Below are 26,327 nucleotides of genomic sequence, written 5' to 3'. Positions count from 1 at the left end.
GCCAAAAGCTAGAATCAGTTTCTTTTGGGTGTGTATCAAGAGGGCCTAATGTAGATTGTAAGCACTGAGATTCAGACAAAGACACTCACAAAGAAAGTGAAATACATTTGAGAAAGCAGGTAGGTATGAGCAAAAGGGGAGCTGCCAAGAATCAGCCTTGAATTTTTTCCCAAGCTTGGGAATTCTGCAGCCCTGTTGTTCCTCCAGATCTCTCCATGTGCTACCAGCCTTCAATGTGAAGATCCTTCCATTCTATATTTGAATTGCTGGAAAGTTTCTTTCTTAGGCTAGCCAAGTAGACTTTATTATGTTCTGACTGATGAAAGCCACTTGCTGGATACATGTCCACTTCTTTGATGTGGTATTCAAAGGCTATCCTTGTCTTTCAGACTCAGGACCCCTGTGTCTCACTCCTCCATGCTTCACATGATGCCCCCAGGCCTGTTCAAGTATGGCCACATCCTCAGGAACACCGCTCTCCACTTGTGCCTTCCTTCCCAAAATATTGCTCTTTGGAGCATGGTCCTTCTGTTCTTCACCAGGCTAACTCTTACTTAAAAAAATAAGTGCATGTCAGGGGCAGCGGTCTTGATCCAGGCATCTCCCATTAGATCCCAAGTTCCTTCAGGACAGGCATGGTGGCTCTGGGCTTTAGATTCTGAGTGACTAGCATCATGTCTATTCACACTGATCACGTAAGTGGTAGGTAAAATCTCAGCAAGTGTGCAATAAAGTAGTAAATGAATGTGGTTGGTTTCAGAGCCAAGACCTGGCAGGACAGTGTAGTCGGGGGTGGGGGGGGGGCTTAAATCAAGAGATGGGAGACCCATCTTCTGGAGTCAGCTCTGCCTCTAACCAGGTGTGCCATCTTCAGCGAGTCATTTCATCTCTATGAGCCCCAGTTTCCTCATCTGTATGAGAAAGAGAGAGATTAGAGTTTTAGGAAGTATCCAGTTCACCAAGGGACCTCTGCCCCCTTCAGTACCTCTGTAATATTACTGTTGCATGCCAATCCAGCTGTCCCATCCACTTTATGATTCTCTTTATAGTTCTCTGTCAGAATTATGGAAGAGAGGATGAGGGAACTCAAGGAGGATGATGGGGTCCTGTTTTCTTGACAAGGGGTTGCCCCAGAGGCAGGGGAATTGACTTGATCATATCTACAGTTTACAGGAGACATATGAGGCGAAAAGAAATGAGTTCCTAGGGGAGCTCCAGAAAAAAGAAGAAGAGATGAGACAGATGTTTGTCCAGAGAGTCAAAGAGAAAGAAGCTGAGCTCAAGGAGGCAGAAAAAGAGGTAAATGCAACCCTGGAGACCAAACAGGCAGGGGGGAAAGACTAAGTGAAGCAGGAGGGGCATCAGCCTTGACAAAGATGCTGGATGGTACAGGGATTTGAAGGCTGTGGGCAGAGCTGGAGCGCAACTTGGATGGACAGAGAGTCTGAGGGCATCTGTGTTTTCTTGACCTTTGTTTCCTAAGGCTGGAAAATTTTCTCATTCTGTTAATTATTTTGAGCCACTGCCATCACACATGGTAGCCCCTAGCTGTAGGTGAGTATGTCTTTTAATTTGAATTTATTTATTTATTTAGGTTTTGAAGCAAGGTTTCTATATGAAGCCCAGGCTGGACTAGAACTCAATGTCTAGCCCAGGCTGGCCTCAAATTTTAGAACCTTTTGCTCAAGCCCCATGAGCCTTAGGATTTCAGACATGTATTACGATGACTGGGTATCAAAAATAATTTATTAATTGACAAATAATAGTTGCATATATTTATGGAATATGATATGCACTTTTGGTGTTTATACTATAGAACTATTAAATCCAGGCAAATAAACAAATTAGTTATTTCACATATTTATCTTTTTAGTTGGAAACATTTAAATCTAAGCCAAGTATGGTCGCACAGGCCTATAATCTCAGTTTCTTAGAAAAGCAGAGCAGGAGAACAAGTTAGGGCAACTTAAGTAAGACACTATCTCCAAATGAAAACTTGAAAGGGGGCTAAGGATGTAACTCAGTGGTCAAGTTCTTGTATAGCTGCTTGAGGCCCTAGGTTCAAAATCCCCAGTACTGCTGAAAGTTGGAGCCTTTAAAATCTATTCCTAGCCATTTTTAAATACACAATCAAATGGAAAGCTCAGTCCCTCTCATTATCTCATTTCAAACATTCAGTCCCCCTGAAAGAGGCTCAGTGCAGCTCTTGTATCGGACAACACAGGTGCAGAGCCTCTCCAGTAGCTCACAAACCTCTCTTGGGCAGTGGAGCACATGCAGTCAAGAGAGGCTTTTCCTTACTTCCTGGAAACTGGAAGTTCTGTAGAGACAAATGATTGTTTTCATGGCTGTCCTGTTCCATCCTATCCTCTGTGGTAACCACAGTGAAAGGTAGATCTAAAGCCCATTTTAGATTAAATGATGAAATCTAAAATGGCAACACTGGGAACATTTGCTGTTCACTTAGGTTTCCTACTCCACCCTCTTGATTTTTTGTTTGTTTGGGTGTCTATTTATTTGATGTGGGGCTAAGGATGGAACCCAGGCATTGACATGCTAGATAAGTTTTCTGTCACTGATCACCACATTATCACCTCTATCTTGGTTTAGAGTAGAAAAAAAAAAAACATTAGTGCAATTCTGGATGGTTTTTAAACCATGGTTTTGTGCTTTCTAAGCACATGCAGTTTAGGCTGGACAAATGTCTCAGTAGGAAAAAGTGCATGCCAGTCAAGCCTAACAACCTGAAATCAATTTCTGGAATCCACATCAAAGCTGGATGCCAGTGGCACCCATCTGTAATCCTAGCACCCCAATGGTGAGAGAATCACCTGGAAGTTCACAAGCAGCTAACATGGGGTATGCTGTATGGTTAAGACAAGTGAGACACAAGGTCGAAGGAGAGAACCAACTCCCAAAAGTTGTTCTCTTGTCTCTATATGCCATGATATGACACATGTACACATAAATCATGCTGCTGCTGCTGCTGATGATGATGATGATGATGATAAATTTTTCTCTTTCTTTATTTTATTCCATGGCTGTTTTTTTTGTTTGTTTTTGTTTTTGTTTTTTGTTTTTTTTTCCTACATGTATGTTTATATACCATTTGTGTACCTGGTGCCCATGGAGAACAGAAGAAGGCACTGGATCGATCCTCTAGAACTGGAGTTACAAATAATTGTAAACGACCAAGTCCATGCTTAGGATTAAAACTGAGTCTTGTGGAAGAGCAAAAAGTGCTTTTAACCACTGAGCCAATCTCTCTCACCTGTAATAGTAATACGTTCTTTAAAAAGAATTAAACATATGCAGTTATTCCTTTAAGCAATGGCCATGACTTCCAAGGCTCTTATACTAGTTCACACCTCGATGCCAGGGTAATGGGCCTAAAGTACAGTTTTGGAATATGAGCCGGTGCTTCCCTTCTCTGGACCTCAGTTACTTTTCTTGATGTTGTGATAAAGACCTACTTGAGAAAAATAACTTAAGGGAATTTGTCTTGGCATACAACTCTGAAGGTACAATTCATTATGGTGAGAAGGCATGGTAGCACAAGTATAATGCAGTTGGACACTTTGTGCAAGAAGCAGATAGATGACAGATATAGACGGATAGATAGATCAACGGATAGATGATAGATAGATGGATAGATAGATAGATAGATAGATAGATAGATAGATAATACTGTTAATACTCAGATCATTCTTTTTTCTTTTACCTCAGTTCAAGACTGAAGCCCATAGAATGGTGCCACCTAGCTTCAGACTACGTCTTCCCACCTCAGTTAGCCCAATCTGGACATGCTTTTGTAAACACACCTAGTTTTCTAGGTGATTATATGTCACCCATCAAGTTGACAGTCAGGAATAGCCATCACACCCCTCAAACATAAATAAGGGAAACAACTATTCCCCAAATCTCTTCACCTTTGATCTCCTATGACTCTCCAGGGCTGCCATCAAAACTTGTGGCAAAGGTATTGCTTTGATTTCAGTTTCAGTTTAAGAAGAAAAATGTCACCCATTACCTTTTGGAAGAGAGGTAGGGGCATCTTAAAGAAAAAACGAATAGAAGTTGCAATGAAGTAAAGCTTGTTCGAAGCAACTGACGCTCCCCTCCCCTCAAGTGAATCTGAGAAGCTACTTTAAATAGAAAGCTTATTATTTGCCATCCCTTTTTTTTTTTAGGCAAGGGTCCCAAATGCCATAGTAGCTGGAGAACTGACCTGTGGTTTTCACTGCAAGTGCTACAAAGTGCAAAATTTCCTTCTGAGTCCCCACGGAAAGAAGAATTATGCTTGATCTGTTTATTAAGGTTACTCTGAGCGTTCTAGTAGTGTGACTGCCCATGCTTCTGGCTCTCTGATCCACTTGCCACAGTGGCATGGCAGACTGTGCTCGCTGGCCCTTGCGTCCGAGCTCCCATCCCATGAATGAAGCCTCACCTCTGCTGAAGGCTGAGCTCTTGGGGCTGGAGAGATGGCTTAGCAGCTAAGAGCACTGGCTGCTCTTGCAGGTGACCAGTGTTCAGTTCCCAACACCTACAACTTAACACATCCTTAACTCCAGTTCCGAGAGATTTGAAGCCTTTTTGTGACATCTGAGAGTACACACATGCCAGCAAAATACACATAGATATAAAACAAATAAATCTTAAAAATTGTTTGAAAAGACTGAGGCCTCAAAAATCATCCAATTTTACAGATTTTTTGTCTCTGTTCAAGGGCAAATATTTCCTTTGACTAGCTTTGCTATGGCTCAAGTTTTTTCTATGATGCATGGGGAGATGCCTCAGTGAAAAAGAGTGCTTGTCCTTCAAGCATGAGGACTTGAGTTCAGCTCTCCAACACCCACATAAAGAGCCAGGCATACATGCACATGTTTGTAATCCCAGGCTTTAGAGGGCTAGAGATGGGTGGATCCTAAGATGGGTATGGTCAGGAGAAGATCTTTACAGATGAGAGATCACGTTATATAATCCTCTAAGGATTTCCAAATGACCTCATTTATGAGACTCAGTTTTCCTCATAAAACGGACATAATAGCAGAGCCTACTCTAACAGTGTTGTAAGCAAGGCATGATGGCATATACCTGTAATTTCAGTACTCAAAAGACAGAGACAGGAGGGTTGTGAGTTCAAAGTTAGCTTGAGCTGCACAACAAGACCCTGTCTCAAAAAGAAAAAAAAATAGAGTTCTGTATTAATAAAAAGTTTTTATATATCAGATTTAGTGGTTGGCTTGTAAAAAAACTAAATAAATATTATCAACCACACCCAATAATGGCAGAGGTTGTCTTAAAAAGAATGTCTGGTTAAGCAGAATGCATTGTTTCTTGGCCATTTCAGGAGCAGAGATTCTGAGAACAATCTACAGCAATGAACAGAACAATCCTTTGTGCCATCATTGTGGTCACTAGTAGGAATGGTTCTTAATGTGCCAGGGTCCTGCAGGGTTGCAGCCATGGTGGTTCTCACCCACTCTGGTCTTGGCTAGGCTGGGGACTGCTTGCTGTTGCAGAGGGATTCTCTCTAACTTCCTTGTGCCCCACTGCCAGCTGCATGAGAAATTTGACCGTCTGAAGAAACTGCACCAAGAAGAGAAGAAGAAGCTAGAGGAGAAGAAGAAATCCCTGGATGATGAAGTGAATGCTTTCAAACAGAGAAAGACAGCAGCTGAGCTGCTCCAGTCTCAGGGTTCTCAGGCTGGAGGTTCACAGACTCTGAAAAGAGACAAAGAGAAGAAGAAGTAAGTAGCAGGCTGCAGGTGTGTGTGTGTGTGTGTGTGTGTGTGTGTGTGTGTGTGTGTGTGTGATATTTTTTTTCCTACTCATTCCCACCCCTCCATCATGGCAAGACCTAGAGGCCAAGGGGATTGATGGGCATGTGTGAACTGCAGACTGCAGTTACACTCATGTAGTGTTCACTGTCCCCATGGCACCCAAGTTTGAGTTGCTGAAAGGAGGAGAATAGTGTTCCCAGAAGTGTAGCTTTTTTGTTTGTCCCATCTGAGAGAGTTCTGCAAACCCCTGGCAAATGGTAGGAAGGACTAGGAAGTAGGAAACAAACTGTGAGAGCTATAGAAGGATAAGGAGAGGAACAAAAAGGATGGGCAGACCAGGAGAGTGAAAGAAACACAGGATATTTTTAGGAGAAACTCTAGGCACTGGCCCAGACCCTAGAACAGTGGTTCTCAACCTTTGGGTTGCGACCCCTTTGGGGTTGATAACCCTTTCCCAGGGGTTGCATATCAGATATCCTGCATATCAGATATTTACATTATGATTCATAACAGTAGCAATATTATAGTTATGAAGCATCAACAAAATAATCTTATAGTTGAGGATCAACACAACATGAGGAACTATGTTAAAGGGTTACAGCATTAGGATGGTTGAAAAACACTGTCTTGGATGTTTCATATCATGCAGCTTACAGGTCCTACTACATCTGAAGGGAGGGGCCTACAATGTAACCCTTACTCAACAGCTGCAGCCTGTGAAAGGTAAATGCTGCCACTGAAGGCTGCGCTCTATTTCTCATCTCCCATTCCGTTGCCATGCATCTTTCTGGCTGCTTAGCTATGCCCAGCCTGGAGTACTAAGAACTTAGCGAGGAGTCTTCAGAAACCAGTGTCCTCCGGATAGCCCATTTCCTAAAACCATTTTGTTTCTCCAAATGTTTGGTGAGTTGATAGTCCTGACCCTAACCCAGTGTCTGCTTGCAGAGATTACTCATTCCTCATTTCAGAGCCAGAGAAGAGGAAAATGTTTCTGGCAAGAAAACATCCAGAGGTTCCTTTATGCTCTTATAGTTGTTTGTACAGTAGGATTTGGAGTACTCCAAGATGGAGTATTTAACAATACCCTTACTAAAAGATCCTTAGGGTCCCAGAGATGACGATGGCTATAACCTTCTATTTTTGGCCACTAGTTTGAGTCGGCCACTAGATGCTTCCCAGAAGGAAGAAGTATGTTTTTGCCTTTGTGCCCTGCTTCTCACTTAGGAATCACACCACAAATGTAAACTATTTACGATTTCAAGGCACTGAGTTTTGCTATCTCATACCCAGTTTGACTGTCTAATATGTAACTTGAACATTTTCATCAACTTGGTCCAGAGATCTTTTTTTTTTCCAGAATAGAATCTTAAAACTACATATTGCTGGGTAGTGGTGGCCGGCCTGGTCTACAAAGCGAGTCCAAGACAACCAGGGCTACACTGAGAAAACCTTTCTTGAAAAAACAAAAACCACCAAACAAAAACCTACATATCAAATTCAATGACATTTTTGTTGTTGTTACTAAGGTTCAACTAGCCAGATGGAAAATGTTTTTGAATCCACCATCCATTAACTTATTATTGATGGTAGATTAGTTTATACTAGCAGAAAATGATTCATATTTTTATTTTTAAAACTATTATTGTCATCATCTTTTTGTGGGGAGAGTGGTACAGAGGAACCCCGGGGCCTGCAGGTGTTAAGCAGAACCCTTGAGCTGCATCCATGGCCCTGTTATTCCTATTTTAAAGATCAGAAAATACTCAGCTTTTCTGTCATCTATAACCTATACCTTCATCAGCCTGTAATTCTTGTCTACTCAGTCCCTAGAATTGTCTAAGATTGGAAGATCACCTGCTTTGTTCAGGCTGCACTGATGCTGCACGCGAGAACCTTCCTATTGTGGTTCCTCATGTTGTGGTGACCCGAACCATAAAGTTATTTCTGTTGCGAATTAATAACAACTGTAATTTTGTGGCTGTTATGAGTTGTAAATATCTGTGTTTTCTGATGGTCTTAGGGGACCCCTGTAAAAGAGTTGGTTGACCTTCCCAGGAAGTCATGACCCACAGGTTGACAAATGTTACTGCATAGTCTCTATTCAAGGTGTTCAGTGAAAATTCCTTCCAGACCAGACTTTCCCCAAGACTGACTAAATTCCTGTAATCCCATACAGAAGACTCTAGATAGTGACACAACTTTTCCCACTCTTCAGAAATATCGGGGGTTGGGGACAGTGCCCTTTTCCATTTCCGAGACGGTTGAAAACCTTGCTGGAATGTGGAACCTTACATTAGCAATCAGAGCCAGCACACTAGTCTGTCCCCATCCATAGTCTAATATGTGTGCGTGGCCGCAGATGTGGGCTCCTTATGGATCTCTGTGAAGCAACTCGTTAGCTTCTGGGAAATGTGTCATCAACCTTCTACTCTGCTCCCATGATGCTTTTGCTGGTGATGATTTTGGGAGGGCAGAGATTAGGGTAGTTAGACAGATTGTGGTTGGATCTGTTCAAGTTCTAGATTCGGGATTTCCTCTGGATGCCCCTAAGGAGACTAAGAAAGAATAGCAGTGTTTCAGGGGTGTCTACCAATCCACCCTCCCCATTCCTTTCCCTGTTTCTCCTATTCTCTTTTTACCTCTAACATTTAAATATTTGTATCAGTTCATGATATTGTGTTTCTCCACATGCTCACTCCATCTTCATCAGCTCTTACTGTTTTACAGTTAACTCTGCTGTTTGCTGCATGCTGCATGAGACCCAGGGTCCTGGTAAGCTTTATTAACTCTAAATAGAACTGGCAGTGGCTTCTAGAACATACTTCCCAAACCCCACACTTGTGATACACAGAGCTAACCATAAAAGAAATGGCTTCATTGGACCTGCTAGTTTCCTCCCGAGACTTACAGCATGAAGACATAAGCTGAAGTGGCTTGAAATTGAGCATCCTCATGTGGAATGCCTGCTTGCCTGATTGGAGGTGTGTGTTCGAGAGAGAGCATTTGCAGACCTTTGCTGCTAGAACAGCGGTGTAGCATGGGTAGATAGATTATGTGACCAACATGAAAGGTTTCAGTTCAGATATATCTTTTTCATAAAGAAGCATAATCATGACTTTCAAAATGATTTGAGATGGAACAGGAAACTACTGAGTTCATAGTGCCTACCTGCAATGTCACAGTCAGTATTGACACACACACACACACACACACACACACACACCCCAGATTTAGGAATGTGCAATGAGAAATTGCTTCTATGTCTCCCTCTAGCTTCTTAACTGAGGGGTTCAAGTTCTCCAGTTTCTTTTGGTTGTATGCCCCACCCCCAAAATATAAAAAAATAAGGTGGAAAAAAATGAAGAGACCTCAAATACTATAGGAAAATCCTTACACTTTGTTCTGTGAGGGCTGGTGAGGTGGCCCAGCAGGCTTCAGTGGCAGCATTTACTTTTCACAGAATGCCATTTAAGCCTATTAGCCTGAGTTCAATCCCTAGAACCCATATAATGGTGGAAAGCTAGAACCAACTCCAAAACTTTTCCTATGATCATACCACACCATGGCATGTGTGCCCACAAACAACATTAATAAATTAATTTTTAAAAATTCAATTCTGAGCTGGGCACGGTGTTACACACCTCTTATCCCAGCACTCTGGGAGGAAGAGGCAGGTGCATCTCTGTAAGTTCGAGGCCAGCCTGGTCTACAAGGAGAGTCCAGGAGAGCCAAGGCTACACAGAGAAACCCTGTCTTGGAAAACCAAAAGCCAATTCTGGATCTGGAGAAATGGTTCAGGTGGTTAAGAACACTTGCTGCTCTTCCAAAGGAGCTGAGTTTTGGTGCCAGCAACCATATATATTTGGCAGCCCAACAACTGCCTGTAGCTTTAAGTCCAGGGTATCTTACAACCTCTTCTCCTTTGTGGTTACCTGCACCCACTCTCTCTCTCTCTCTCTCACACACACACACACACATACACACACACTCACACACACATGTCCACACATATAAAACTTTTAAAAATTAATTCTGTAAGTGCAAGATTCATGAAAACCTCTGCTAAAGAGGTAAGCAGGTAATTCTTATTAAGGATCCCTGAGAACTACAGAAGTAAATAGAACAGTCCCTGCTATCACACAGTTTTTAAACAGAGTGAAAGCAGTCATTATAGGATGGATGAAAGCAGTGATTAAGCACCTTTTGTCTATTCCACCAAATCAGGTAGTGAAGGGAAATTGAACATAAATATTTTTAATAGCACACTTAGATTGATTTATTTTTAAAACTCTACCATGGAAACTTTCAAATGTAGATAAGAGAAGAGATAATAGTACAATTCAGCCCCACATTCTTGGAGACCAGTCATCAAGGAATCATTGACATACAGCTAATGCTGCTTCCTCAATTACCCCAGATATGTTGTATTATTGTAAGGCAAAAGCTGTATCATTTCACATGTATAAAATACATAGTACATATTTCTAGGAGATAATGATGTTTAAAAACAAACACATTAATCATTATCACACCTAAAAATTAATAATAATTTGCTAACATAAAATGTCTAGTTGGTGTTAGAAGTACCCCAGAGATCTCATAAATTGCCTTTCTTACTTTGGGTTTGTTTACATTGAAGACTAAAGTACTGTGAAGATGTCCCCTGGTTATCTATGAAGTGGTTTATATGGAGAGCCTGCTGTTAGTCACCAAACCAATGGCTGCAACTATTGCACTAGAGGCTTCAGGCAGCTGGCAAAGGCATCCTCCTTCCAAGCAAAACCAGCAAGGAAGTACATCCAGGCTTCTGAAACAGAAAGCCCGGGAAACTGAGCCAAACAAATGCATCCTAAAAAAAAAAAAAAACAATGAAAAATGATTCACTGCCTGGTTTAAAAGCAAGTCCTGGAGCCCCTGCTAGGACACTGACATCAAATAGCAGCTTTCTATTTAAGAGGACTAAATTCCTAGAATATCTGTTCACCACCATAGTTCAGGTGCCTAACCAAGTGTCAGACACATAACAGGAGCTCATATCATTTGGTGTTTCTTTATTCTATCATTTTCAATGAACGCAGGACAGATATATCCTGGGGAATTCAATTTTGGCTAATCCAGATTTCATTGCATACCTATTTGACACAATTTCATTCAGATTTACCTGAATACATGTTTGTTAGTCGCCATCCCTAAGATGAACCCTGGAAAACTATAATTAAAGCCATTCCTTCTAAGTAAGAAAAAAGTGATAAACAGACAGAGCAGCCAGTTTCAACCCCAAGTATGTTGTCTTTTCTTGACAAACTTCTTTGTAGTAGACTGCAAAAGCAGTTCTAGATCAGTTGGTCTAAGAGAGCCTTAGCTGTCAAGGTTCTGAAAGCAGCAAAGGTTATGTGTCTCCTTTCCAAAACCTTCACTTGGTGGTTTAATTAGTAAAGCCACCTGGAATGCAGACTGACTAAGACCTATGTATGTGGGAGAGCAGACACACTCACAGTGGAAAATTGATTGCACACTCTCATATATGGATATTCTGTTAACTCCACTCCCACCAAATAGCCCTCATTTAATAGAATGGATATCCATTTTTTTTTCCAAAAGTACTAGAGAAAATCAAGTGAAGGAAGGGAAGTTTAGTTCTGTTCCTGGTCACTTGGCCTCACTGATGTGGCTAACATGGGCTCTGGCAGAGCATCGTGGTGGAGGGGTGGACTGGAGCAGCGTTGCTCACTTTGTGTCAACCAGGAAGCAGAGAAAAGAGGCAGGGACAAGGTAGCGCATTACAGGCCTTGCTCCAGTGACTTACTTCTTCCAACAGGCCTGCCTTCCAGGAAAGCCCTCATATTATGAGTCCTTCAAGGGATTTCTCTGCTAAATCAAAGTCCTCAGAGTCTAATTATTTCCTTAAAACCTCTTAGGGAGCCTTCAATATGTGAGTCTTTGGAGCACATACCATATTTAAACCATTAAAAAAAATTCTTCAGGTCATGAAAAAGGAGGTAGATACATTTAGAGCCAAGAAATTCTCTGAGACAATAAGACTTTCCCAGTGATAGGAGAGTCCTGAGTAGATAACTCTTATCCTAGATGTAATGATACTTTCTTTATGACCGCAGGCATGTTAGTCTCCTCATATGTGACACAGAGACCAAAACAACTTGACCTACTTATAGCATAGGAATGAAATCCCAGCAGGAGACAGGTCAGACTGTTACATGAACACAAACCTGTGATGGGCTTCTGTAGTTCAGGTTTACAGGTCACTGGTTGGAACCCCACCCCATCACACACTTGGCGAACAAGTATTGGATTAGAGTAGCAGTTAGCCAGCTAGCTTGCTCTGAGGGATGCCAAAGTTGAAACCTCAGCTTCTTCTTATCCTGTGGGACAGGGGGCTGTGAGCCTGTGCTGTATCTGCTGGCCTGAGGTCACTAGAGACTTTGTATTCACAGACAAGGTTGTCTGGATGTGTGTGTATTGGGAGGTTGTTTGTGAAGAACAAATTTTAGAAATGTTTGTGTGGGTTTTGACCTTTATTGTCCTTCTTAACGCCACTACTGCTGCCATGCATTTGAGAAAGCATGTTCACAGGAGCCAGTGCATAAGACTTTAAGACCATCTAACATAGTTATTCTATCTGATCTATTAGTTATGACTTAATTTCTTTCTTTTTATTGTACATTTATCCATCCATTTATTAACACACACCCCTCTCTTTTTATTTTCAGTTTGGGCTTCCTGTAGATGCGCCCTTTCCTGTGCAACAGAGCTGGGCCTCCCTCTCTTTATGTCCCCCCTTAACATGTTTAGGGGGCATACAACCCATGCCCTCCCCTTTCTGCAAATGTTTATAGAAGCCTGAGAGTCAAATGATGATGTCTGGCCTCTGACCAAGAAGCCAGCAATCACATGGCTTAAAGATATATTCCATACCTCAGTCCTTCTCCTAGAACCCCCAGCCATATGTGCCCCCACCGCCCCATTCCCACCTTTGCCAGATTGTGACATGTTTACAGGTTGCTATCTGCTACTTTTCATGAACCAGCTTCCCCATTTGAATTTGATACTTGTTTTGATACTTGATTTGATACTTGTTTCCTTGAGGTACTTTCATCCACTGTGGCTGGATAAGCACCACTCAGGGCTCAGAGCTTAGACTCCTGCAGCCTTAGTGAATAGGATTGTTCTCCAACTCCTACAATCCCAGGAGCCATAGCTTATAATATAGGCTCTAAAAGAATTGCTGGTGATGCCTTCTACCATCTTCATCCCATCTCAAAGTCACATTATATAATCCAGTATTAAAAGCCAGCCACACATTTATTCACATTAAGCTCTTCCTATACAAAAGACAACTGCTGGTAGATAGCTGGGGAAGATAGTGTTTATTTCCCCTCTCTAATTCTGGGTACCTGACAGATACAGAAGGTAAAATAAACCAGAATGTGATTACCAGCCTAGAGTCTTGAATAATAGACTTAGAAAATTCTCCTTCGGGATTTCAGCATGCCATTGGCCTTTTTTCCCACTCCAATGAGGGAATAGCAAGAATAATGATTCTAGTTTCTAAACTGGTGAGCTGGTCAAAGAATCTAGGTTTGGGGTTGCCTGGATGAGTATTCTAATCTACCTGATGAATGTAATGATGGGTTGGATCTGCATTTGCACAGATGCCACTTACAAGAGAAGACCATTAGCTGGAGGAAAAAAATAGGTGCTCTACTTGAAAGGTCATTTATTTGGTCTAAGGGTTTCATATTTTATAATAGGTCCCACCTGAATGTGGATTTTGAAAAGTACAGAGCTTTCCACTGTCAGGGCTATGAGGCACAGTATGGCTTTTGGTGTTTGGCTAGTGACAGAGCAAGAGCTAGAGGCGACCTAGCAGTGATCTGTGGCTAATATGGCGTCTCTCTGCCCTTCCTTTGCAGTAATCCATGGCTGTGTACTGAATAGTATGCCCTGCTACAGCTGGACTGGACTCCACTTAGCCTTTTAAGCGAAGTCTCTCTCTTTTGTTTTTTTAATGGTGCCAGACAGCTGGGCTCTCTACCCTTCCTCTGGTACTTCAAGCATTTTTTGTTTTTGTTTTTGTTTTTTGTTGTTTTGTTTTGTTTTGTTTTTTTCATTTGAGTTCTGCAACTTGCTTCTGCCTCCCAATCCCACTGGCATGGACCATGACATTCTTCTTTTTTCATGTTTTAATGGTGGTTGTCTGATCACTACCTCTAAAAAACACACAAGGTAATAATAAGTTTGCAGGCCTTCTGAACTGTTGTAAAAGGGCAGGGGCCATTCTCTACAATCACAGTTAATACCCTGAAGCCAAGAGTAAACCCAAAGCAGAACTAGTTAAAAGCAAGCAAGTCAATGTATGCACTTTCTCTTTTCTTGTTGGCAAAGAGAGAAGGCCATTTTGATATGTACTAGCTGATGACCAGAGGCAAGTTCAGGGTGACAATGGGAAAGCATGAGCTAGTTCTTTGGGGAAAACCAATTGGAAGTGGAAAATTTCAGGAAACCCTATGCCTAGAGGTAAAGCAAAACAAACCACTGCCACCAAGAACACAAAACCCCAAAGCAAAATCCTCAAATATCCCAGAAAAGTCAGGCTACTGAGTAAGGCAGTCTGGGTCTCCTAGAGAAAGGCCTCTTATTTGTAGTCATGGAGTCCTGAGGGTTTTTTGTTTGGTAGCCCTAGCTGTTCTTGAAATCACAATGTAGACAAGGCTGGCCTCAAATTCACTTTTGCCTGCTTGTATTTCTGGAGTGCTGGGGTTAAAGGCAAACACCAGCACACCCAGCTGCTTTAGGGGTCTTAATCCACCTTCTCAGAGTGCCAACCCAGCATCATCATCTTTCTGAAGAAGTATTTGCAATTTTTAAACGAGGTCTTTCATTTTCATTTGCATATAAATTCAACTACTTGAGGCTTGAGGATCTCAAAATACTTCACAAGTATTTGAGTCATAAAATCTTCCAAAAGCAGGCAGGACTTGTACATAAAATGGGGAGCTTTTTGGTCATCGTGGCTGATATAAGCCCTCATGCTGTTGGAGGAAATAGACAAGTAGAGAAAAAAAGAGACTTATCCAAGGCCCCACTGATATTTCTTGGCAAAGCCTAGGCAAAATTTCATGATTTTGGGTTCCCAATCCATTTTCCCAAGGGATCCAAATGTTTATATATGTTCTTGGTGACAAGATTAGTCTTGAGGGTTTTCACACAGAGTAATAGGAGGGGGTGGGTAGACACAGGTGAAGAGAAGGCCCTAAGCCAGCTGCCAAGATGCCGGATAACCAGTTAGCTTTCCTCTAAGTCTGGACCAGGCCAAGGCCAGTAAACATTTCACTGGTTCACTGTGTGGCTTCTTGTAATGAGAGAACTTTGGTGAATAGAAAAAGCAATCAAATCTATTGAAAGAATTGAGATGACAAGAAGTTTTATCTCTCTTCTAACTGTAAACGGGAAGGTTTTTTTTTTTTTTCTTCACTTGAAAGACTTTTTAAGTAGTACAGCTGTTACTATTTAAAAAAAAAAAAAAAACCCTAAGGGCTCTGTTTACTTCTAATGAAACAAAAACCAGTCATTAGAAATGGTTTGTGCTTTTCTTTTCCCAGACTAGAATGGAATGGCTTTCCTGAAGTACACACACACACATACACACACACACACACACACACACACACACACACACACACCACACACAACACACACATAACACACACGCCCTTCATTTCTCTTAAACCAATGACTCTGCTTTCTCTATACCTAGTTTGGATTCTTTTAAGAAAAGTCATTTCGTATTTACATTTGGCTGTTGATATGTGCTTATTTTTTTTTTTAATTAAAGCAAGACAAGACGCATTAAACCGGTGTGTGGTATTCTTCAAATCTTCTCCACAGATTTCCCCATGGTGATGGCCCATCCATGACCTGTTCCTGTCTTCTCAGCATTTAATCTGTGCTACTTCCAACTGCCCACTCCCCTCACATGTCACTTTGAATGTCCTTTCTCTTCGGCTAACTTCGTGTTTTCTCTCTCTTTCTCTCTCCCTCTCCAGCTTTTTTTAACCTTGTCTTCAGCAGCTGTACTAAATCTAAAGGAGAAGACTGCCATTCTAGAAGAGTTAGTTAGGGCTTCATGTTGTCTCAAGCAAGAAACCAACCAGTTCCCCTCCCCTGCAACTGCGCACATATACACCACACTCAACAAGTGTACATGTGTCCCTGTGTCCAGGCAAGAAGCTCTCTTCTGACTCACATGGTGTTTTACATGGAAGTGTCTTGTCCTAAACTCACAAGGCAGGAAAAGAATCATCAGAGCTGGAAATGGACCAAATGTAACCTCAGAGAGACAACGACAAGACTTACCCAGGTGTTAAGTGACTGGGGCAGGAGACCTCAGCTGTGGGTGTAGAAGTACTGTTCACACGGTTTTGAGTTTGATGTTTGTTCAGTTTTTTTTTTTAAACACTTCTCTGGTTCTGACTGTCTTCAAGCACTATGAAATTGATTCTGAATATGGACAAGAAAGTTGAGTGACATTTGCATCTTTGGCTTTCACAGGCTGTCTGCAGACCCCAGCAAGGAGGGAGAAATGGAGCAATTAATATTCAGCTAGAGAAAGACATGAGGGGGTTTTGAGCTTAGTGAGAGCAAAGCTTCTCGACATAAACTTCCAAGTTGCTTTGGAGGTTTTACAAGAGGCTTCTGCTCAACTTGGTATCTGGCAGGAGAGCTTTGATGTCGGTACATCTGCCTTGAATTCATTGGCTTTACTTAACATATGAATACCATGTGAATGTGCTCATTGCCATGTATTCATCCCACAAACGCCAACATTCTGCCATTCCGTCTCCTGAGAGAGCCTCTTTGCATGTTTTCCAGAATCTGTGTTTGTTTTCCTTTCTTTGTGGTTCTTTTTGCTCCAAGGTGTGACCAGTCACTTCCCCTCTGGGGCTTTCCTTTTCCACGAGCTACTTCCCAGAGCCAGCACTGTTTAGCTCATTATCTTTCTAATGTCCATGTCAGTTTTCAATAAAATTCAAAGAAATGGCTCAGTGGCTCTATGATCTGCTCCCATCAGTTGGTGGCATGGCACACCACAGTTCGTTTTATAATGGATGGCCACCTCCTGAGTAAATAAGTTGGGAGGCTCAGAGAGACACCATGAACCCACCAAGTCTTCCTTGGTGCACTGCCATGCCTTTCCTTTCTTCTTCCTGGGTCTGGAATTCCAATGGGACAGGGTGGGTATTAGCATGTACTCTTCTGCTTTTCCTTTAATTAGCATTGTTTAGACTAATCAAATGAACTGAGCGTCAGAGAGTGGGGGTAGGGTGAACACAGAAAATGGCATTCCACAGAAAAAAGATCCAGGTAAGTTTTAATTATGAAACCAAAACAGCTCTTTGCTACTTCCTTCATTTACTCCTGTGATGTGAATCTCCTAATTTCCTGAGTTGAAAGGCATTCTGTAGATACTAAGCCTTGAGTCTCTCAGGGATGCCTCCCTGGCATTAAGGTAGGCAAAAGGGAAAGACGTCAGAGATATCAGTTTTCATAAATCTGGTTGTGAGTAAAGCTTCATTTGCCTAATGACCAAATGCTGAAGAAAGGACCAGGGAGTCTTCTCCTTAGGAAAACCTGGAAGCCTCTGCTTGGGTACCAGAGTAAACAGCATTGACCTGCCTCTACGCAGCGTGCACACTAGGGGGCAGCAGAGTCCCCTATGACGTTGCTGAACATTGATCTTGTGGAGGTGTGGGAAAATACAGAATTCTTAGCCTGCTGGAACAGGGGGAAAGTTATGTTAAGGAGCCAAAAGCAGACTGATGATACAGTAAAATGCCAAACCAAACTGTCTGATTTCCATCCCCGGGACCCACATGGTGAAAGTAGATGCCTGATTCCTTGTAAGTTGTTCTCTGATCTCCCACACACATGCCCTGGCACTCTACTTCCACCCCCTCACAGAAGAAGAACACCAAAATCTGAGTTTGAAGCCTTGGGTTCCGTTTCCAGTACTAAAAACAATAAAATCCCCAAACTCCAAAAAGCCAGTGATGGTGTCACATTCTTATAATCTCAGCATTCAGAAATTGTAGGGAAGAGGATGTCTTGTCTGACCAAACATAGTGAGTCTGGGGCCAGTCCGGGTTACTTATCCAGACTCTGTCTCAGCACTGTGGCAGTGCTGGTTGGGGGTGAGGCTTCTCTAGAAAAGGAGAGTACCAGAAAATCCTTTCTAGAACTAATACACATTGAAGATACAAAGTATCTGGGCATTAGGGCCAACAAGATGCCTCAGCAGGAAAAGTGTCTTTGGCCAAACCTAATGACCCGAGTTTGACCCCTCATGTGGTGGATATAGAGAACTGACACATGCAATTGTCAATTCTAAATTTAAGTCATGTGCCGTGGTTCAGGCAAATGTGGGAACAAACTCACTAAATAAATGAAAATAAAAAACATCATTCATGGGTGAAGCTGGAGAGATGACCCACATGTTAAGAGCACTTAGTGCTTTTGCTGAGGACCAGGTTCCTAAGCACAAAAGCTGGGTCAGGAATTCACATCTGCCCCTGTAACTGCAGCTTCATGGGCTTCCTCTCCCTCTTCTGGCCTCTGAAGCTCCAGAATTCATTTGCACACATACACATAATTTAAAATAAATCTTTTTTTTTATAGTAGATCTTATTTTTTAAGAACATCCATATAGGTTTTCATACTCCTGGACCACATTACCTTCCAAATAACAGTATATAAAGGTCCTATTTTATCCATAGCCTTGCTGGCATTTGTTCTAATTTGTTTTCTCTCTTTTAAGTTTATTTATTTATTTATAAATTAGTTTATTAACTTTGTATCCCAGATGTAGCCCCCTCCTTCATTCCTTCCCAATCCCACGCTCCCTCCCTCATCTCCTCCCATGCCCCTCCCCAAGTCCACTGATAGGGGAGGTCCTCCTCCCCTTCCATGTGACCCTAGCCTATCAGGTCTCATCAGGACTGGTTGCATTGTCTTCCTCTGTGGCCTTGCAAGGCTGCTTAACCCCTGGGGTGGGGTGGGGTGGGGAGAGGTGATCAAAGAGCCAACCACTGAGTTCATTTCAGAGACAGCCCCTGTTCCCCTCACTAGGGGACCTGCTTGGACACTGAGCTGCCACAGGCTACATCTGTGCAGGGGTTCTAGATTATCTCCACACATGGTCCTTGGTTGGAGTATCAGTCTCAGAAAAGACCCCTGTGCCCAGGATTTTTTTGTTTTGTTTTGTTTTGTTTTGTTTTCAGTTCTGTTGTTCTCCTTGTGGAGCTCCTTTTCCCTCCACGTCTTTCATCTCCCCCTTCTTTCATAAGATTCCCTGTATTCTGCCCAAAGTTTGGCTATGAGTCTCAGCATCTGCTTTGATACCCTGCACAGTAGAGTCTTTCAGAGGCCCTCTGTGGTACACTCTTGTCCTGTTCACTGTTTTTCTCCCTCTTCCGTCGTCTATCTTGTTTTCCTTTCTGAATGAGGATTGAGCATCTAACCCAGGGTCCTCCTTCTTGCTTAGCTTCTTTAGGTGTACAGATTTTAGTATGTTTATCCTATATTATATGTCTAATATTTACTTATAAGTGAGTATATACCATGTGTCTTTCTGCTTCTGGGAAACCTGACTAGGGATGATCTTTTCTAGTTCCCACCTGCAAATTTCATGATTTCCTTGTTTTTAATGGCGGAGTTGTATTCCATTGTGTAAATGTACCACAATTTCTGTATTCATTCCTCAGTTGAGGGATATCTGTGTTGTTTCCAGATTCCAGATATTACAAATAAAGCTGCTACAAATATGGTTGAGCAAATGCCTTTGTTGTATACTTGAGCATCTTTTGGATATATGCCTAGGAGTGTTACAGCTGGATCTTGAGGAAGCACTATTCCTAATTGTCTGAGAAAGCTCCAGATTGATTTCCAAAGTGGTTGTATAAGTTTACATTCCCATCAGCAATGGAGGAGGGTTCTCTTTTCTCCACATCCTCTCCAGCATGTATTGTCACTAGAGTTTTTGATCTTAGCTATTCTGATGGGTGTAAGGTGAAATCTCAGGGTCGTTTTGATTTGCATTTTCCTGATGACTAAGGATGTTGAACATTTCTGTAAGTGTTTCTCTTCCATTTGATATTCCTGTATTGAGAATTTTTCTTCTTAGTTCTGTACCCCATTTTTAAACTGGATTACTTGATTTGTTTCTGTTTAACTTCTTGAGTTCTTTATATATTCTGGATATTAGCCGTCTGTTGGATATAGGGTTGGTGAAGATCTTTTCCAAATCTGTAGGCTGTTGTTTTGTTCTGATGACAGTGTTCTTTGCTTTACAGAAGCTTTTCAGTTTCATGAGGTCTCATTTATTGATTGTTGATCTCAGAGCCTGTGCTGTTGGTGTTCTGTTCAAGAAGTTGTCTCCTGTGCCAATGAGCTCAAGGCTCTTTCCCACTTTTTCTTCTAAGAGTAAGTTTAGTGTGTCTAGTTTTATATTGAGTTCTTTGATCCACTTGGACTTTAGTTTCATACAGGGTGATAAATTTGGATGTATTTGCATTTTTTAAATGTCTTTAATCTTTATTCAGATAATCTGTTTCTACTGTTTAGGTGTCTCAGCTGCTCCCTGAGAGATTCTGTACCTTCTGAGAAAAGAATGGATTAAAAATGGGTGGGCTGTAAGAGTTTATCAAAAGGACTACAAGAGAGAGAAGGTCACAGATCATCCAAATTTTTCTTCTGCTTTGTTTTCTAGAGATGAAACAGTTTATATTCAACAGTGGGAATCATAAACAGAACACTATTATGATTGTTCTAGGAAAAATGGCCCCTGGCCTCTTTTCCTTGGCTATCTGGGAATACAGGATATTGAATCCAGAACTTCATACATGCTAGGCACGTATTCTACCACTGAGCTACATTTACAACCCAGTAGATCAGTTTCACTGCTTTTCAGTTTACAATTCACAAGTCAGATTTCTAACAGGAACTCAAGGACTGGCTCTTTGGTCTCCCCACCCCCGAAGGGAGGAGCAGTCCTGTTAGGCCACAGAGGAGGGCTTTGCAGCCAGTCCTGAAGATACCTGATAAAACAGGATCAGATGAATGGGGAGGAGGTCCCCCCTATCAGTGGACTTGGAAAGGGACACGGTGGAGATGAGGGAGGGAGGGAGGGACTGGGAGGGAATGAGGGATCGGGACACGGCTGGGATACATAGTTAATAAAATGTAACTGGTAAAAAAAAACAAAATAAAATAAAATAAAAAAACAATTCACAAGTCAGATTGTATTTGTTTTCTATTTTTAAAAACTAGATAATGTTTTGAATAGATTTTTGAGTTTTATTGAAATCTTACATGATCAAGAAATTGGAAATACAATCACATCAAAGAACAAATTATCATGGCTTTGACATTTAAGCCAAACAAATTGTGTAGGGCAGATTTCAAAAAGGTGTGAAGTTATAACAATTTAAAAACGGTTAACCTGCTTCTAGAAATGCAACATATATAGTCATAGGTTATTTTCAATACAAGGAAACTTAAATCTGTTTGCTTTAATTTCTCAAAACTACTAAGACAAAGCACTAGCTTTTACTTCTCTTTACAGCATACTTCATACTCCTATGTAAACTATTCCAAATCCAAAAAATAGAACTGTCTAAACCAAAGTTTCTGCAAATTCATGATTTAACAATTTGTTCTGTTATCAGTGGCCTTGGAAAGGGGCAGGGTGGAGATGAGGGAGGGAGGGTGGGATTGGGAGGGAATGAGGGAGCAGGATACAGCTGGGATACAGAGTTAATAAAATGTAGCTAATAATAAAAATAAAAAATAAAGAATAATTTAAAAAACAGTTTGTTCTGAAGCTAAAATGAAGCCTGGAATGATAAAAAGCATTGTAACCTCAGAATAAGGAAACTCTGAAAGCCCAATAATGTCCAACAGCATTCAAAAAAGAAGAAAAATATAAAATTCTTGAGTATATGCACAATAGTGACTTCTTCAGCTGAATACAAATGGTAGCAAACTGCTACTTAAAGACGAAACTATTACGTCAATTTTGTTTTGAATAATGTAGCTCTAGAGCCAATCATTTCTTGCCAGTATCAGTTTTCAAACCCTCACATGCCTATTTCTACTGCTGCCCATAAATATCCTTAAAAAATTCTTGGTTGTCATTATTGTAACCAAAGCTACCAGAGTAGTCACCACCTTGCTGAAGGGGCTGCTGAGCGATGGGTTGGGAACCCCAGTTTTGTTGGCTGCTGGTCTGACAATGTTTGGAACAGCCTGGTTGTACCCATCTGTCTTTTCCTTGACTACTACATTGCCCTCTTGATGGCTCCAAATGCCATGAGGGCTACAGCCTCTCTGCTGTTGTGCAGGAACCCTTGTGCCACTCCTTGAGCCAACTGGTGGTCCCAAAGGTGGCCCTTTCTGCGAATAGCCAGCTCCACCTCTTGGAGGTGGTGCTTCCCGCCCCCTTGGCGATGGTGGAGCACCTTGCCCTCCCCTTCCGTCTCCTCTTCCTCTTACTGTAAAGCCGTCATCATAGCCATAGCAGGGATTTTAATAGCTTTCACAATAGTCATGATAACCCTAACCATAGTAATCATCATAGTAGTCTTCATAACCGTAATAATCTGGAGGGTAGCCATATCCACCTCTCCTTCCACCACGAGCTCAATCTCTCATTGGAGGTGGCATTCAGGGAAGAGAGTGATAGTAATAATCTTCATACGCAGTGCTTCTGGAGACCAGTGTAACAGTTTGGCGCTCTTTCCACTTCTCTGGTGGTTTAGCTAAGATAATTTCAATTCCTTCCCCTTCTATTTCTTTTCCATTCATTTCATCCATAACCTTAATAGCAGCTCCTCTATCTTCAAAATCAATGAATTTCTTCACTCTCTCCAGTTTTCCAAATTCAGAAAACGACTTTTCTACTATTTCTTCTCTCACTGTAGTAGCCAAGTTTCTCACAAATAAAACTTTCACCTTAGCCATGACTTCTGGATCTGGTTTTTCCACGGGGTCAGCCCATTCATCTGTAACTACATTTCCCCACACTTTTACTTTTCCACTCATTTTGATTGTGCTGCTGACTTGTGATCATCATATTCAAAGAAGCAGAACCCCCGATTTTTCTTTTTGTTGTCGAGTTGATGATAGATAATAACGTCCACCAAACTCTATGTGACTTAACTGAACTCTTCCAGAATGTTTTCTTTACTTTTATTCTTTGGAATGGATCCAACAAAAAGTCTGTTGTTTGCCACAGAAATGCAAACTCCCAGGTATTTACCAGGGCAAATCTTGCAGCTGTCACACAGTTTAACTGCTTCCTGGGCAGCTTCCTTTCCACAGAAGGTGTTAAATACATATCCTCTGTTCTAACCAGAGAGTGGATCTACCATGAGGTATAGATCCCAGAAAGGATCAGTCTTCTCAAAAAGGGGCACCAACTCATCCTCATGTAAGTCTCTTGGAATTTTACCTACAAAGACCTCTGTTCCAATACCAGGTTGCACACCTGAGTAAACACTCTCTGGTGGTGAACCACCATACTTCCTCTGTCTTGTAGTTACATCCAGAGTATAACCAGTCCTCTCAAGCAAGGCCTTAATCTTTCCTTCATTGGACCCTTTTGTGGACTCTTGCACCTTGTTGCCTTCTCTTTGCCTGTAGGTCTGCATAACTCCACATAAAAATGCACTTTTCGTCTGAACATGCTGTAGTACAGATAGAGCTCCTTCTTCATTAAATTCCTTGAAAGCATCAATTGCTCTTTCATCAAAATTGACATAAGCTACCAACCCTGGTTGAAATTTTTCATCAAGTCTTTTCTGCTATCTTCTGCGGGAGGCCTGCCTCTATCAATGTCTTATAGTGTTCTGTGTGAGTACACTGGAAGTATCCATTGGTTCTTCCTCTTCTATTAACTGAAACACATTACCATTCACCTGATTAGCCATTTTATTATGCAGGGCAAAGCTGGAGGACAGTGGCCAGGCCCTTGAGAATCACCACGAGGCACTTTCAAAACCACTAGAAATGGCATGTTTGAAACCCCCATTTTCTTTTTCTATTTTTTAAAGATTTGTTTATTTATTACTTATACAGTATTCTGCATGCATGTATGCCAGCAGGCCAGGGCACCAGATCTCATTATAGATGGTTATGAGCCACCATGGGCTTGCAAGAGCAGTCAGTGCTCTTAACCTCTGAGCCGTCTCTCCAGCCCCAGTATTTGTTTCCTTGTTTTCTTCCCCCTCACTCCCCTCAGCTAATACACTCTTGAAAACAACTCTACAAATGTACTCAAAGATGTGTCTCTTCAATGCCCTTGGTAATTTTCACAATTATTTTTGAAATTAAAATATAGTAACTGCTATGCCTGATTCACAAGCCCCCAAATAACCACCAGGAGTCGAGTCTGTTGCAAAACACATGAAGGTCTTTATTAGAAGCTCAAGCTGAGACTCTCACAGACACCAAGGCATTGGTTTCTAGCTGAGATGTCCGAGCTCCAGATTGTGGGTGATTTATAAGTCCCAGTCCCTCCCACAGCACCCAGAGCAGGGGGATTCCAGCCTGGCAAGCTTCTAGTGTTAAAACCGAAAGGGGAGGGGGCTACATTTCAGAAATGATTTGCTGTGGGAAGGTGCCAAAACCATGAACGGTTCTGGCTTTCTTCTCTCTCTTGCAGGGGAAAACAGCCAGCCTTGGGCTAAGAGGGACGATGAGCTCAGTCTGTGCTTTTTACAGGAGCAAAGCTACAAGTTGGAACAAGTTGGGGGCTGGTTTCCTGGCAATGATATCTCTAATGAGCAGCAAGGTCATCTCTTCCCTGAAGTTGGCTGGATCTTCCTAGAAGCAGCAAGATCAACTGGCCTGATATGTTTAAAATTTTTAGGTCACTAACCCAAGAAACCTAATTTTTAATTTTATGGCCTCTCATTCACATCATTTCCCTTTCCTCTTTCCCTTTCCTCCTTTCATGCTCTCCTCTCCAGACCCTCGCTCTCTCTCTCAAACTCATGATCTCTGGCCTCTTTTTCTTTAATTGTTACACACACACACACACACACACACACACACCTGAATACACAAACACAGCTTGCTCAGTCTGTATGTTAAACACATACACACACACACACACACACACACACACACGTGTGTAGTCTGAAAAGCAAAATTATTCATCACAGGTGCTAAGATCCTACAACAATTTTATGGTTTAAAATAATATATAAGAAAGGTATTTACTCAAGCTTATCCAGGAATTCAGTGTTAAATTTATGATATACACCCTGACTTAAAACACCCAAGCTTTGGCCACAAATGTTCTACCTAAAATGAGTTTTATATGAACCTCTTATATAAGCCAATTTAGGAAACGGTTCACATATCGGTCATTCAGAAATTAATAGAATACTTCCCAGTATAATTGTAACTCCTTAGGTAAGAATGTCTGTGTGGAATATAATCATGTCTCAAAACCAAGAATATTTTAAGTTTATACCAAGAGGAAAATGTTAAACAATTGGGACCTATAGGTATCAGACACAACTGTAACTGGTCCACATGAATAATGTAGATTCAGAATTAATGCTAATATGGGAGTCTTAAACTTAAGTGCAAATCTGATCAAGATTTGTTCTGAGCTAAGAAGAGGGACTTTTCCTTTTCTCAGTTTTAAGGAAAGATGTATTATAGCTCCAATGCTGGTTTTGATGAGGGTTAGTAGCACAGACCATGTGTTAGCTCTTTTGTGCTGCTATACCCGAGTCTGAATAACTAAAGAACTGAAATCTAGTTTTTAGAGTTTTGGAGGCTGGGAAGTCCCAGATCAAGACATGTGCAGATGTGGTTGTCTGATTAGGAATGTTCTTTGCTCCCAAGATAGTTTCTTGTTGCTGTACCTATCAGAAAGGAACAATATTGTGTCTTCATATGGGGGAAGATAGAAGTGCAAATGCTGTATGAGATATGTTTTATAAATATCTTAATCTCTATCAAGCTAGTGTAGCTCATGATGCCTAATTATCTCTTGAAGATCCTGTCTATTCTTATGCTCTTGTTTTTGTTTGTTTTGTTCTGTATTTTCATTTTTTTTAAGATGAGGTCTCACTTAGCCCAGGCTGGCTTTATAGTCACTTTACAGCAGCAGCTAGCTCCCACGTGCAGAGATTACACTTGTGCCTAACAAACCTACTTAGAATCCTATCTCTCTCTCTCTCTCTCTTTTTTTAAGATTTATTTTAAGTGCATTCGTGTTTTGTCTCCATAACTCATTCATGCCTAGTACCCACAGAGGTTAGAAGAGAACATCAGGTTCCTCCAGAACTGGAGTTACAGATGGTTGAGAGCTACAATGTGGGTGTTAAGAACACAGCTCAAGTCCTCTGCAATAGCAACAAATGTTCTTAACCACTGAGCCACCTCTTCAGCACTAAGACCTTACCTTTTAATGCCTTCACATTGGCCATTAAAATTCAACAACTGAATTTTGAA

General features: G+C 41.5%; 1 protein-coding gene and 1 pseudogene across 5 annotated transcripts in view; one reads left to right on the top strand and one right to left on the bottom strand.

Annotated features, from left to right (window-relative positions):
• Positions 1-18,432, top strand: part of Septin6 (septin 6) — a 76,397-nt gene extending 57,965 nt beyond the window's left edge. The window contains exons 8-11 of one of the 5 annotated variants that reach the window (XM_060375335.1): positions 1,167-1,299; positions 5,560-5,750; positions 8,511-8,555; positions 13,715-15,655. In XM_060375335.1, coding sequence (XP_060231318.1) covers positions 1,167-1,299; positions 5,560-5,750; positions 8,511-8,514 — 328 coding nt within the window. In that variant the 3' untranslated portion in view covers positions 8,515-8,555; positions 13,715-15,655. Of the gene's footprint in view, positions 1-1,166; positions 1,300-5,559; positions 5,751-8,510; positions 8,556-8,634; positions 10,660-12,511; positions 13,239-13,714; positions 15,656-15,847 lie in introns of those variants that run through there. The other 4 variants (XM_060375336.1, XM_060375337.1, XM_060375334.1 and 1 more) reach the window with 4 other exon arrangements.
• A 3,498-nt stretch (positions 18,433-21,930) lies between these two features.
• LOC110541222 (heterogeneous nuclear ribonucleoprotein R-like) lies at positions 21,931-23,785 on the bottom strand (annotated as a pseudogene).
• Between the last annotated feature and the right edge of the window lie 2,542 nt (positions 23,786-26,327).

The sequence above is a fragment of the Meriones unguiculatus genome, chromosome X (assembly GCF_030254825.1).
Source record: "Meriones unguiculatus strain TT.TT164.6M chromosome X, Bangor_MerUng_6.1, whole genome shotgun sequence".
NCBI lineage: Eukaryota > Metazoa > Chordata > Mammalia > Rodentia > Muridae > Meriones > Meriones unguiculatus.
The sequence above is the reverse complement of the archived record's forward strand: the minus strand, read 5'-3'. Positions and strand labels throughout refer to the sequence as shown.